General features: G+C 37.0%; 1 protein-coding gene across 1 annotated transcript in view; it reads right to left on the bottom strand.

The window, feature by feature from the left end:
• The window catches only part of nup210 (nucleoporin 210), a 35421-nt gene that overhangs the window by 3713 nt on the left and 16230 nt on the right, over positions 1-15478 (bottom strand). Inside the window, exons 28-38 of the mRNA XM_028019639.1 lie at positions 14721-14879; positions 14295-14386; positions 14016-14190; positions 11921-12096; positions 8608-8828; positions 8206-8342; positions 6113-6227; positions 5697-5843; positions 3695-3945; positions 3405-3609; positions 2701-2817 (exon numbers count right to left, since the gene is read on the bottom strand). Coding sequence (XP_027875440.1) covers positions 2701-2817; positions 3405-3609; positions 3695-3945; positions 5697-5843; positions 6113-6227; positions 8206-8342; positions 8608-8828; positions 11921-12096; positions 14016-14190; positions 14295-14386; positions 14721-14879 — 1795 coding nt within the window. The remainder of the gene's footprint in view (positions 1-2700; positions 2818-3404; positions 3610-3694; positions 3946-5696; positions 5844-6112; positions 6228-8205; positions 8343-8607; positions 8829-11920; positions 12097-14015; positions 14191-14294; positions 14387-14720; positions 14880-15478) is intronic.

The following is a 15478-nucleotide window of genomic DNA, read 5'->3' as shown; positions in this document are numbered from 1 at the left end:
ATCTAAATTATTTAAACAATAAACGTAGCAAAAAAAAACTTTATATGGTGGTACATTTTTAAAAACAGTTTTTTACGCTAAATGGAAAACAAAGAACTACAAAGTAAAATAGGTTTTAATGAAAGGTTTATACTTCAAATCGATACAGCACTTTTCAAACAAATGAACATTTACACATTATTTGATTATTTCTACTTTTAAAAGAAAAATATGGATTTATTTTTTATTTTCCACTTTTAATATGTGGTCAGAATGAGATTTAAGTGGTTCTTTTAACAGAACTGTTAAAGCAAACATATCCTCATATTTTAATCTGCAGGTACCAACAGGAAACTCATATCAATGTGTGCAACAGTGAAATAACTAAAACTGCTTGGATGTAATATTTAGTACAGGGACGTTTCTTTAAAGCTCTACTTGCCACAAACATCTGAATAGTTGGCCAGACTATGATCAACTTTCTTAGCCACACCTGACCCAGATCTTAATGACTGCTGTGCTGAAGCTCAATGAGAATATTGGGGTCATTGCGATGAAGGAAAAGAGGGATTAAGGTGAGTTATTTCCATTTTATAGAATTGCAAAAGTCACAAATAACATTACAATTTTCTATTTTCCAAACAATGTGCAAGCTCTACAGGAAGCCATACACAAATATTCCACAAAAAAAAAAAAAGAAAATCTGAACTATAAATCGCTGGAGAACTTGAGTAAGTTTCTAACAAAATAATAGGATAAAAAGAGAACGTGACTCTGAGCAGAACCTTGTGTGTATCGCTGATGTACTTTTGTTAAAGCGTGTGCTGCTGCCAATAAAACTGGCACATTTTGATTTTATCTTTGCCAACAGAGTATGAAAAATTGCAGCCTGATGGAGGAGCATCCAGAGGTGGGGACTCGAGTCACATGACTTGGACTCGAGTCAGACTCGAGTCGTTAAAATCACGACTTGAGACTTGACTTGAAAAAATGCTCAAAGACTTGGACTTGACTTTGACTTTCATGCCATTGACTTGGGACTTGACTCGACTTGAAGCTGTTTACTTGAAAAGACTTGATATTTTTTACTCAAAGTCTTAAAATTTAAAACACATTATTTATAAAGTGGCGTCATTAATTAATGTCACTCATTCCGTATCAATATGCGCAGACCGTCACTATGGTTTTCCTCTCTCCTTATGTATGTATGTGTACGTAGCTGCAGCACAACCAATCAAATTAACAGGATTTGGACGTTTAAAAAAACGCGGCAAAGCTGCAGAGCTCAGGGAACGAAATACGAAATAACCGCTCGAATATGCTTCCGCGAGTAATTTCTTTTGGCTACGTAGGTTATGAACTTTCGACTAAAAAACGAACTGCAACTTGTAAAACATGCAAGAAGAGAATATCGGATGGAGATGCCACGACGTCCAACTTTGTCCGGCATTTGAAGCTTCACAAAGATCGGTAGGTGGCACGTTTCTTTTGCTGTAAGATAGTTGACTTTAGCTAACTTCGTGTTAGCATGTGTACTCCGGGTTAAATTGGTGATTATTTACCATAAATCCGGTCCTTCAAATGCCTCCACAAATAATGTGCACCGTGTTAGCTCAGGAAGCCGGTGGATAGTGAGCGGGGCTCCGGAACAGGAAGCAGATTCTGGACCTGAACACAGGGAACAGAATCTCTCTGTCCCATCATGATGATGAGCCGGGTCTAGTATCATCTAAGGATGGTTGGTGTATTTGAAGACATCTATGTTGGGAAATTATATTGACAATATATTGTTTTGACAGGTCAGAGAAAAGAGGAAAAAACTGCTGTTATGGTTCTTTGTATTGTGCTGTGGAAATGTCAGCATTTTCCTCTTTTTTTATTGAATATCAAGTTTAACAGAACTGGGCAATAACGTGGTCCAATTTAAAAATGTTTTTATACTTTGTGTTCAGCTACACATGTTCTATCATTTGAGATAAATACATATTTTAAAACGAACAAATGGTCTATTATTTGAATTTTATGTATAATTGCAAATAAAAAAAAAATAAAATAAAAACGACTCGAAATGACTTGAAATTAAAGGTTCCTGACTTGAGACTTGACTCGACTTTTGCTTGTCTTTACTTGAGACTTGACTCGGACTTGAGGACAAAGACTTGAGACTTACTTGAGACTTGCAACACAGTGACTTGGTCACACCTCTGGGAGCATCTTGTACTCACATTGAGACACATACATCAACATTTACAGGCATTTCATCATTTAGAGGCAAAACAATCTGAAACATTGTGCCAGGCAGCCACACTGCCTTTCAAGATGAAGAGGAGGGATGTCTGAGTGAATCAACAGTCTGATATAGATCCAATCCTTCAGCCAACCAGCTAATGAAGATCTGATTGATAGAGATATCCCACAGAAGGCAGGCAGCGTAGAAGGATTGTGAACACCTTTAACTTGATTTTCACTAAAATCAACCCTTTGAAGCAGCCATTTTCTGACTTGCCTTTTTCCAATTAAATTTAGATTATTTTCCTCTAATATTTGATGTAGCTAAAGCTAGCAGTCTAGATTAGACACTGAACACATCATCAAGTCTTATTCTGTAGAATTCTTTGAGTATAGACTAAAATACCACAAACCTTTAACTATTTGACTCCTTCAAAAGTTCCTCCACCTACAAAATCAATATTATGGAAACAAAAAAGTGAGGTGACCCACCAATGATGATGATAGCTGTGCCCGCCAGCAGAGCGAACAAGGTGCAGAACATCATCTGGTAGCAGTTTATGAAGCTGTGGAAGGAGTTGTTGTCCTCTATGAAACTAGGAGGAGCCGCTGCAGAAAGGAAGCAGAGAAGAGAGTCAAAGCTTTGATGAAGAGTTGAGAACATCACACAAACATTAACTTATTCTAGGAAATCACACTGAAGTTTGTTAAAATGCTGTAGATGTGTGAAATTTCTACTCCTGCATTTATTATCACTGACAAATTGCATCAATATGTCCTTGTTTCCCATAGGTCTAGTCAAAAGAACTTCTTAGAATAACTTGTGCTTAACTTACTTAATGGGTTACGTAAATATCTATCTATCTATATCTATCCTTTTTAATAGTTGTGAAATAGTAAAAAAAAAAAAAAAAACACAACAAAAAAACCCCCACATAGCAGTAAGTGAGTGAGGCTGCACCTTTTTCCGAAACATCAACTTGGAAAAAGGGGCAGTCACGCCCCCATAGTAATAACCTACAGCACATTAAGTCAAAATTTAATAGAACCATCAAATTTTGTATACAGCTCTGTAAGATTTTACGTCTGCTATATTTCCTGAGAGCTGACAAAAAAAAGTACAGATAAAAGTACAAAAGTACATCCTTTGGCTTGTTGCTCAGCAGATTAACATTTGCACAGAAACAGTGACTGACCTTGCTTGGCAGCGTTGGGATCATTAACATGAATAAAACTGACAGGGATGACCAAACTCTGGCCAGAAGAAGCACTGCTTATGTCGACAGAAGCTGAAACTGCTGAATGCGGGTCCACAGCGTTAACAATGTACTTCGTATAACTGGGGAATCCTTGCTGGACCTCCTTCTCGTAGACGACAAGACTGGGAGAAGTGGACGTCACCTAAAGACAACAAAATGTGTTTTCTCACATCTACCTGTTGACATAGAGTAATATTGTGGTGCATATTTCCTGAACCACTCCTGACCTCGATGGTGGACAGAACAGCGGGGGGGCCGTAAACTGTGAACTCAGCAGACGGGTGCAGGTTGGAGAGTAGCAGCTCAGTCTGGTCTGAGTAAAGCCCCGGCTCGATGGGCAGCTGGGCGCTGACCTGCTCTCCGGTGAAAACGCTGTCGACTAGGCCAGCCTTCACCAGCAGGTTGGTCATGGACACGCTAAGTAAACGGGTCTGTTGATTAGTCGTGGGCTGCAGGGTCATTGTGCATGTGTACAGACCTGGAGCAAAAACAGGAACAAGGGCTCAACTAGTATTCATACCACAAACTTTTTCCATATTTTGTCACTTTAAACCTTTTATTTTATTGTTATTTTATGATAGACAAAGTAGCATATGATTCTATAGTAGAGGGAAATGAGCAGTTTTCCCTCTTTTTTAGTAGAAAGTTAACACATTTATATTCAGTTACCTTTCATTCGATGCCCCTAAATAAAACCCATTGCAACTTGAGCCTTCAGAAGTCACCTAATTAAAAAAACAAAGCCCATCTAAGTATAATTTTATCCCAGCATAAATTCTGTGAAGGCATCAGTTTATTAGAGGACATGAGTGAACAAGCAGCATTATGAAAACCAAGCAACACAGACCAACAGGCCAGGGATAGAACAGCAACAAGGGCTCCCATAATCCCAAGCTTTGAACATCTCATGGAAAACTGTTCAATCAATCATATGCAAACTGAAAGAGCATGGTGCAACTACAAACTACTGGATCTACTGCATCCCTGCTCCAACACAGCTGGATAAAATCACTGAATTATTCTTCAACATGCCATCAAATTTAGCAAAGGCCTGGTAACGGGCCAGTCATCTGACTCAGCTGTGTTGGAACAAGAATGGAACTAAATGCAGCGCAACTGGAAGAATGAAAAGTGTTCGAGTCTGCAAAAGACATCAGACTAAGACATATTCATGTGTTAAAAGGGCCTAATTAAAGTCTATACCGAAATCTAATTGAGAATATTTGGCAAAACTAAGTTCACAGTTCCTCTCAATCTAGTTGGACTGAGCTGGAGCTGATTGCAAAGAATAATGGATTCTATGCAATAAAAGGTGTACAGAAACAACACTGTCTCGGGGAGAAGCACAGTTTGCTTTATGTTTGTGTAATCGTCCGTCATTTTCATTCCCCTTCACAATTTTACCAAGCTTGCACATTTCAATGTTATAAAGGTCAAAGAAACTGCATAAAAGTTTAAGCCTGTGACATGAAAAGATTCACTGACAAACTAAACACTGTATTTCATTCTAGAGTTGCTGGAGTTTTAACCTTTAACCTCAGGTTCACAATCAAATGGTACATTTAGAAAGTCCGTAGAAAGCCATAGTTTTGTACAGTGGTACACACCCAATGGATCCAACAGTGACAAACAAGCAACAAGGGTGAGTCCCAAACCCCAAACACAATTACATCAATGCTTTCAAGCAACATGGACTCTCCTTGGTTCGATACATCACTTGGACACCTTTTATGGCCTCTGTAAAATTCATTCCTTGGGCAATGCAAGTATTGATTAGGTCCTTGTAAACAGTATTTTCCCGTTCTCATAAAGTGCACAGACATTAACACTGTTAAAGATAGATTTAAATGTGCTATTTCTATATTTTAGAACAGAATACCAGAAAAAAACACAAGAAATGAATGTGAACGGAGCGACATTATGGTCTTGTGAATAGATTTTCTGATCTGCTGCAAAATTGAGTGATGAGGTTAGGTCTGAAACTTTCTAAAAACAACAAAATGCTGTAAAAACCAAATGATGGGCTTCAAGCGGACAAAGAAAAACAAAAGCATCAACAAAATTAGAATCAGTTATTTGAACTTTCTGTAATTTAATCCAACAAAGGCTATTAACCTCAAATGCATCAGAAAATTGTATATTTGTGCAATAACTCAAAAGAGAAAAATGTGCTTAGAAGCTTCTTTAGTCATGAAAATACTTTGTGACCTGAATTCAGATGAGTCTTACCAATACTGGAGTCAAAGCGCGTGTGTGTTTTGAACACATCGTTGGGAGAGAAGTCGATAGTGTCGCTGGTGAAGCTGAGAAGGCAGCTGACAGATTTTTCTGGCTCAAGCTTTGCAATAGCTGCTATCTGGGTAGGCAAACAGGTTCCTGGGGGTAAAGCAGAATGGAAAGCTGAAACTTACTTTTTATCCAAATAAAAAAATTAGATTCTAGTTTGGCTAAAACATTTTACCTTATTTGCTCTTCACACTGTTTATTTTTATGTAGCCAAAGTTAAAATATAACTGAACACTTAGATTTAGTATAAAACAAAGTAGTTAAATCCAGAAACATTTTAGTAGCAAATTCATCTTGCTCCATATTCTCCATATTCTTTTACTTACTCTAAAACAGATATCTGCTTTAAATATTTTTACCGATGAGGTTGGTTCCTCTCTCTCTGGTAGTAAGCAGAACTTTTGTCTCCTTTCCAGACCGGACGGGTGAAGGTTGAGTCATAGCGGTTGTTGTAGTAGGCGCTTCCACAATTACCTACAGAGTAACAAACACAGAAAATAAAGTTAAACTGGAAGACTTTCAATGTTTGGAAGGGAGAAGCTCATTTCTCTGCTTTCCCATTTCATACTTTTGTAGCTTTGATCACACACTTACACTTCACGCTTACACTTTTAGATCAGGAGAGAAAAAGGGTCCTGTCCTATAATATGTTTTTATTTATCTGCCGTGTTGTAATATATTTGGTTATGTGACTCCTAAACGTATTTCTTTGCTTACTTAAAAGTCAGTGGACATAGTGTTCAAATAAAGTCTTCCAAAAAATATATTTAAAATTAAGAATATATGTGAGACTTACATTTTGCATCTGCAGTACAGAAATAACTGCAATAATAATAAAAATACAGAAAAACTAGCGAAAAAGACACCAACATGACCGTGCATTGGCATTTTACTTACTTTACTATAACATTGTTATAATAAAGAATTTACTATAACAATGTTATAGTAAATAACACTGTTATTTACTTATCCTCACCCAGTGTTTCAACCTGCTTTGTGTTTGACCAAGCAAATCATGTTAAAAGACACCCACAAAGCCAAATTCAACTGTAAGTAAACATTAGTTTTTCCATTGTGTACACTCTGTTCAGTCTTAATCTCCACGGCTCAAAAGTGGGTTCAACCATGACAGAGACGTTGTTTTTCTGGAGACTAGAAAAAAATGTACAACTTAAGCATTTTCCCCCAAACTTTCCCCCTGGAGTTGAACCAATAATATTGTGTTCTGGGTTCTGTTGTAGTTTGAGACATAAAATTGAATTTCTGTTTGGATCTCCTGCCGGAACAGTTCCAGTTTCAGTCACAAAAACCTGGTGTGAGGTGTCCAATTTGTGTATAACGCCTCAAGCATAATTTTTGTGTTCTCATTATTATTAAAGATTAAAAATGAGGAGGTTTTTGTTTTATTTTTCTATGTCTATTATTTTATATTAATAACTCATTTAATACTTTACTATTAAGAGAAATGCACTGATGCATAATGATTAAGTATAAGGGTATGAAATAGTTAATTGAGGGGTACAAAACATAAGTAGGTTGAAACATAATGGCAAAAAATGTGGTACACACTGACAAACAGGCATATTGCATCCCTCTTCTCTTTTACTGGATGTAAAATCACAAGATTTTGTGCTGTTTTTGTAGTAATAAAAACGATGACAAAAAAGTATCTTTAACTTTTTTGGTAACCGTACAGCTGTCACTGCAGTCTCAGCTCCACAAACACAAATGCTGCTCCTTAAAAAAAGTTATTTTCAAAGAGGCTTCTTCAGGACGCCAGTGACATAAAGTGTGATTCTTATCACTAAGCTACTAATACAACTGCATTTGATCAAATTTTTTAATATATTGATTTTTAGTTATGTTCTCGTGGAACCGACAAATAAACCCAGAAAATACTGACAGCATTTTGAACTCTCACATATCATTCATTTCAATTTGTCAATATGATAACTGAAAATTCTTATGACATTTTTCACAACAAGGAGCAATACCAGCTCAAGCACCTCTTGCGTTTCTAACATTGACAGAAACTCTATCTGTAACTGTTCAGTGGAGTCTCAGGAGCTTTATAAGAAAATCTCAACACAACATATCACCATGTCTCCTCCTGCTAATGTATTTGTTTTTATTTATTTGCATTTGTTTTAAATCACTGGTTGAGTTGAATTCACAGGAAAATGTAATGAAAAGGTTGAAAGCTAAGACACAGCAAATTATTCTTGTCTTCACAATTACTCTTGTCTAGTATAAGTTAAGAAAAAATTTTATGCACTGCACTTTGCTGTAATAGATGAAGAATAAACTTTATAGGTCTTAAAACCTGTGCATTATTTTTTAAAACTATATTATTGTGTGATGAAGAATGATTCATGAATCTCCAAAGGAAACTTGTAGTTGTGCAATTTGCTCAAATCTGCCTTAATGAGAGATAATAAAACACATAATTTACCTCTCTGTAGGTTTTCAAAACACCAGATATCTCATAGAACACAGTCACTACGCCAGAGTCTCTGGCTACAGCTGCCCCGCTTTTAGGGTCCACCTGGAGAATACTATCTGCAGAGGAACTCCATGTGCCAGGAGCTCCTGAAAAGATGGTAACAAAATAATCTGTTGCAAATATCGGGTAGTAAAGGACAATTCTACACAGCATGAAATACTGATAAAGTATTAAGGTATGTAGCTGAAAAAAACAAAAAAACTGGTGAAGAAAAACAATGTGGGAAAAATTGCAAACATAACAGAAAAACAAAAGAGTGTCATATACTGTAAATATATACTGACAGAGTTATTAAATGTTATGTTGGTACATTTTATACAAATGTCTTGGAGCAATTTATGATACACTTACCATCTGGGTTTGTTAACTTGGCTTGGAAGCAGACCACATCACCCACAACCAGCTTATTGGCTTCATCCATATGAATAGCATGATGAACAGGAAGTGGAACGTAGTCCGCCACGCCCATGTTTTCATTATCCCACAGTGCCAGAAGTGTGAGACCTACATTGACTGTTCTCACTGTCACTGAGTGGTTAGTGGGGCCGACTCCCAGCTGGACCAGATCATCCCTGAGAGAAAGCACAGAGCCACAGTAGGTGATGGGCACACAGCAAGAAGAACATGAGTTTGTTGTAAAAAGCATGCAACTCCATATATTTCCACTGTTATTATTCTGATCTGGCTATTTTTAATATGCAAGAATGCTCTGAAAAATACAAATTAAATAAAATTTGCACATCAGGATGAATCTGTAATGTGTGTGTTATAAAAATAGTTTAAGGACTAAGTCAATAGATGTATATATACATCTGTAAAGGAAAACCTCAAACTAGACCAATATAGCTGATTGGTATTCTAAATTTATAGGCATGTTTTATGGCTTATTTTCTTTTTTTAACTTTAGGATGCTGATCCATTTTCTCTCCACTTAAAAATACATCTTATATTTTGTCTCATTTCTCAAAAAGGCAAAACTGTTTAAACCTCATATATTGAAACCTATTAGTTCTTCCGAGACTCTGCAGAATTTAATCACTGGCCAGTGTTCATAGATCCCACACCATTAGGACTTTAAAACGCAGCCTCCAACTCTTGCTCTAAAATTATCTCATGGACTGGAAAACAATGTAACAGTGTAACAAAGTATCAATTTATTGAGCAGGTTGGTGAGGGAGTCGCTTCCCCTGAAAGAGCAGCAACTCCGTGTTCAGTGACTATTAATTTAGGTTCCTTCCTCAGGAGAAAATCTGAGGTGAGGTTACTGGTCGAGTTTGGGAAATTAATGTCAACTCCTCATGGAGGCAGCTGAAACACTCTGAGGTGACCTTAGCAACTATTATCAGACTGAACATATAAGAGACTAAAGTGTAAGAGTATCACTAACTATTCAGAAGAAAAATAATTGAAGTGTAAATGACCAGCTGCTCTGTTAAGCTGCTTTTTTCTTCAGATAAAAAGCAGCATCTGAAATCAGATGGTTTCAGAGCCATCTAATTTGGCTCTGAAACAGTTTGAAAGATTACTTTCCCTCACATGGATAATCAATTTGTAGATATGCAGTGCAGGGCCAGAATTGGCCAATTTTTATCTTGATTGGAGACAGAGTAGTCAGAACTAAAAAAAAAAAAAAAAGAAAAAATAGAAATGTTTTTCTGATCAGTGACTGCATCATTATACTCTCTTCCAGTTCGTAGCTACAACACCCTTTGGTGTGGATGTTATGACAGAGTGAAGACGACTTTAATTAGTCATCTTCAGTAACAAGTGTTTAAAATCCAGTCTGCAGAAGCACACAAAGTGTTGAAAGCAAATTAACAGGAAACATTTGCCACAACTTATGGGGACATGTCTGCAGTTCAGTGTGCAAAACAGCAGAGAATAAAGATTAACAGTTACTCTATTTTTTTCTATTTATTGTCTTGAGCTTTTAAATCTTTTCCTTTGAGAAAAATGCTGAATTAAGACACATTGTTTTAAAGTAAGGATCTAAGAACAGATATCAACATTTTACTGAGAGCCATCCTGTCTCCACAAACAAAAAAGCTGGACAGAAAACAAATTGTTTTCTCATTCAACAGATCTGAAAAGTAATCGCTCGTCACAGCAGATATACTGCATTCCTAAAGTATTCATAACCTTTTCTCACATTACAACCAAAAACTTTAATGTATTGTAATCAATCATGTTCTAGTCTGACACAAAGTAATGCATAATTGTAAACTGAAAGAAAGCTCATTGGTCATAAAAAAAATCTTGAGACTAACGTTTTGGACATGTCTCCATCAGTTTTGCACATGTAGACACCAAAATATTTTCCCATCCATCTTCCAGTCAACTGGAATTTCTCTACCTGCTGGAGAAAAGCATCCTCACTGCATGATGCTTCCACCACCATTTTTCAACATGAAGATTGTGTGTTGAGGGTAATATGCAATCTTAGTTTTCCACAACAAATAGCATTTGACTTGTAGGCAGAAACATGGAGACCAGACCAACTCAATGAACTTTCTTTTAAAACTCTTTCATGGGGCGTGCTGTGGTGGCGCAGGGGGTTAGCACGCCCCACGTTTGGAGGCCTTAGTCCTTCGACTCCCGGTCCCGGCGACCTTTGCCGCATGTCTTGCCCCCCCTCTCCTCGCCCTATTTCCTGTCTGCCTACTGTCACAAAAAATACGAGCCACTAGCACCGCAAAAACTCTTCGGAGAAAAAAAAGGCAAAAAAAACCAAACAACTCTTTTCATAAAGAATAAACAGCTAAGAGTTGTGCTGTCAATGAATCATCCACCTGAACTGTGGCTCTCAGCAACTCCTCCTGAGCTTCCATGAGCCTTTAGGCTGCTTCTGTAATTAATGCTCTACTCATCTGTCATGTTAGGAATGTTCTGGAACAAACCTCTGAGGTCTTTACACCACAGCTACACAGAAAATTAAAATATACACATACAAGTGGACGATTTATTAATCAGGGGATTTCTGCACTTAATTTCATGCAACAGTATTTAGACATCTGTGTGAAAACTGTTAAAACCATATTTCTCTCCACAATTTTGTCCTACTTTGTGTTGGTCACTCTAAAAAAAATAACCCACAATAACATGAAGTTTATGATTGTAACATGACAAAATATTACAGAGAGACCAAGAGGTATAAGTACTCCAGCAGGCAAGCACTGTCGACTCCTCATTAAAACATTGTAGTTGGCATAGAGTCAGTGTAAAAAGCTGCGCGTCTTAAGGTCACAGAGCATTTAACAATATTTTGCCCCATCCTACTTTGCAAGTGGGCAGGATTACAGGATGGAAATCCTGTAGTATGCGTTCCTCTACACACTAAAAGTAATACTGCTCCCTCCTGTGTTCTGTACTGGTCATAGACTACTTTCATGATACACATGAAAGTACTGCATGTGCTTTACGGTATTAAAATCAGGATAATGTTCATCTCAGAAAGCAGAATGAAAAACAAAAGAAGACAACATTGAAAAGCAAATTTCTAAAAAATAAGTAGATTTATGTGTCCAGCAGAAGAAGGAAAATTAACTTTGTCAACCTTTAAACTGACATTTGGATAATTTTTCTCTGGCTTCAAGACTAATGGGATGATTTTTCAAACTCTGTCAAAAAGTTTTAATTTGGGTTGTCAAGATAAGGGATGACTGACCTGTTTGTAGAAAATGTAAGCTGGGAGTTTGAGCTGTGCATGGCCTCTCCAGTGCTAGCATGAAAGTGGACAGTGAAGGTGAGCAGGATTCCCAGAGGAAAGGCGCCCAGGCCCTCTCTAGCGAGCGTGTTCAGCACCGGACTGGCACTGAAGCGGACGTAGGACACAGGAACCACCTGAGGAATCAAATAAAAGAGGTTGGTATTGCAATCAGTCGTAGCTGTCAGCTGTCACTTCAACAGCTTGGGAACAAACGGGGAAGCCACATAGATAAGAGGCTCATATTTCTCAGCAGCGTGAATGTTTCATTTTTAAAAATTCTTGTTCAGCAGTTTTTAGCACTATTCAACAAAAGATTATCTGAAACCTTTCTGCACAGATTTAGTGTTAAACAAAAAGTTTAAAAAGTTTCTGCAAGTTAAAAAAAGAAAATATTTTTGATCTACTTATTTTAAGAACATAACACTATAAAGCTACTCTTACATTTCAACTGCTACAAGGTCCCTTAAAAAGTTATTGATTTAGCCAAAACAGCCTTTATCCCAAGCACTTACCATCCTGAATCTCTGATACAGATAAATGCCTTCACCATGAAAGGCTACTCTCAAAAGAAATATATGAATGCCTGTAAATATCTGTCTCTGACCTCTTGAATTAATATTTATATTTCGCTAATTTAGAAGTTGAAATATTTTAATCGATGATTAATTACCTTCTGTATGTCATTCCTACAGTGAATAACATGTTTAACTCTGAAGGTGAGCTTGCCCTTTTATGAACAGAATGACTCCATGTTGGGAACCTTGAGTATATAGTAGCATCTGCTGGCATGAGATCATATTTAATCTAAAATGATAAATTATTTGCATTCCTGGCCGCTTATTTACAGAATGTGGAGTGGGAAAAAAATAAATAAAATAAGATTTTGATTGTTGGCTAACGAGCACCAAGTGGACACATGATTCAACCAAGTGTGCATCTTACTGGTTGATCAGGAAGCAGTTGGTTCTTGGAGGAACTCTTTTTGGACACACATGCAAGTGGGAAAGTTTTGCCCAAACTCAAAGCCAAACGGGATCAAGATTCCAGATTCTATCATTTTTAGTTGGGCTGTTTCCTTTGCTACTTTCATCAAATTTTTGTGTTTATCCTGCAGGTTTGCTTTGTTTTTCGAAGTTTGTCTTTTCTTAACTCGAGTCGAGCAAATCTCAATCTCGTTGTAATCTGTTGATGACAATGACAAATAAATCTTATCTTTTTCTTGCCAGTCTGGGGGACGACCAGCATCAGTGATGACAAAACTGAAACAAAAAGTGCTTCAACAATTAATAGTTTAAGGGTGAGCTCCATTATGCAAGCAGGTATTGTAGATTTTATATTATTAATTTTTCACTTTGATGTCACAGTTTTTAAATTATGTATTAATGTTCTATATTATCAAAATAGCCATAACATTGATGGCTCCATGATGAAGCTTCCCTGCATCATGGCGCTTATGGTTCTCCCATAGCATAACCGTTACGCCTCTGGCAATAAGCAATTAATCAATTAATTGCATGATTAATTAAAATGGGCTCCATGATTTCTGTTCTATTTATTAAGATTTTTTTGAATGGCAATTTTATTTACAGAGACATCATAATCACACACAACTTGGCTAAAGTTGTGTGATTTTTATTATTTTTTTAACTTATTGTTTTTGTTTATTGTGTTATATTTTCAATATTTAAAATATACAGCTCCAGTGTGGAGTGTGCTGGACAAAATTAAAGTTTACCAGTATTTGAGAGGGCACCCTTCCATTATAATGTCATTATTAATATATTACTTCAAAATGACCTGAAAAGAACAATATTATCAACACAATCATTTCTGGGACAATAAACCAGTCAAATAACATTTTTGGTTGTTGTTTTTTGATTTCTAAAAATAAAAAAATAAAAAAATCTTAAAATCAAGATTTATAAATTTAAGCCTTTAAAACCTTGTTGAACTTTCGGCAGGCAGTTAGATGGATTTCAACATTGCTCTCCAAAGGCTAGAGGTTACAAAAGCAAAAATCCTAAAATCATTTCGTTCAACTAACTGAGCTGACCTTCACAGTGAGGATGAGAGTTTGATTGACACCGAAAATCTCCTGTGAGGTGACCAGGAGAGAACACATCCCAGTGAGAGAACCAGATGAGAGGAGGCCCTTATTGTCAACTTGAGCAACAACAAGCTGGTCAGGGCAATCCAGCATCCGGTAGGAGAGCACACCCACACCATCCCTGTTAGACACAGGAAAAAAAACCCAAACACATCATGTTTCTATGACGTTGTGTGTTATAAATAATGCATTAAACACACTGTGCAACAAGAACAGATAACTCACCTGTTAGTTTGGAGCTTGAGGGCAGAGTTTGGAGCCATCAGGATCTCCTCAGCTTCTACTTGAGGATGAAGCACGTGTAGCTTGTCATAGACCTTGATCAAAGAAGAGCGTTAAAACTCAAATTATTAGAGGACCTTTGATGTTTCTGCGCTAGTGACATGTCATGGTTTATTACAGCCGGAAGCCAGATGCATTCAGCTTCGACTAATCTGCAGTGTTATCTCTTCAAAGATCCTTCAAACCTCTGCATTTTCAATATTCTGCTGTCACAAAGAAAGCTTTCAACATTATAAAGCAGCAGGGAGCATAGTGGCGACGAGCAGAGAGGTGCATAAAACAAGTTTAAATTATTTATAATACTGGTGCTGAGATGAAAGATGAACAGTTCTTACACAAGATTACCCCCCGTATGTGTCGCCACCGTACCTGGATCTGGATCTCATCTCTGAGCTCCAGAACATTTCCCTCTAGCTGCTGAGCATTTGGGTCAGAAACTCTGAGAACCACCTTCAGCCCGGTCCGGCCTCTTGTTCTCCCTGTCACTGTCATGCCAAAATTATGCTCTGGCTGAAGTTCAACATTAGCCTGAAGAAGACAGAGATCATCAGAAGAATGGCAAAAATAGCAGAAAATCTAATAAAAAAGACAACAACGATGAGAAAAGAGGAGCAAGACAGAGGCTATTAATGAGGAAGCGGTTGAGCTGAGCGGGACGGGGTTCTAGAAACTCCACCATAACAGAGAGACAACATTATCTTAATTTAATCAGAAAAAAGGATCAAAGAGAAGACAGAGCCTAAAATAGATATGGTTCAACAACAGAAACAGCATGTGAAAAGAACAGAACAAAGTTAACTGGTGCATTTCCTCAGCTTATAATAGGACAAAAGCTACATAATATATTTAGCACTCCAAATTTAATATTTAAATAAAATTAAGCGGTTAAAAATTTAGTCATGTTGGCTAAAAGACAACAATGGGCTGATAAACACTAAACTGGGGTCAGAAGTGACTACAAATGTTGCTAATATGGGTTTTTATTAATGGATTTGAATCTCTCTCAGGGTGCAACAATTAAACATACAACTCTGAACATGAGAATTTTCTAAAATTTAGTTCAAATTTAGACATATAGGTTCAACCATATACACAAGTCACCATTAGTATTTGGAAAATGTCCCTTA

The sequence above is a fragment of the Xiphophorus couchianus genome, chromosome 1 (assembly GCF_001444195.1).
Source record: "Xiphophorus couchianus chromosome 1, X_couchianus-1.0, whole genome shotgun sequence".
Taxonomy (NCBI): Eukaryota; Metazoa; Chordata; class Actinopteri; order Cyprinodontiformes; family Poeciliidae; genus Xiphophorus; species Xiphophorus couchianus.
The sequence above is the reverse complement of the archived record's forward strand: the minus strand, read 5'-3'. Positions and strand labels throughout refer to the sequence as shown.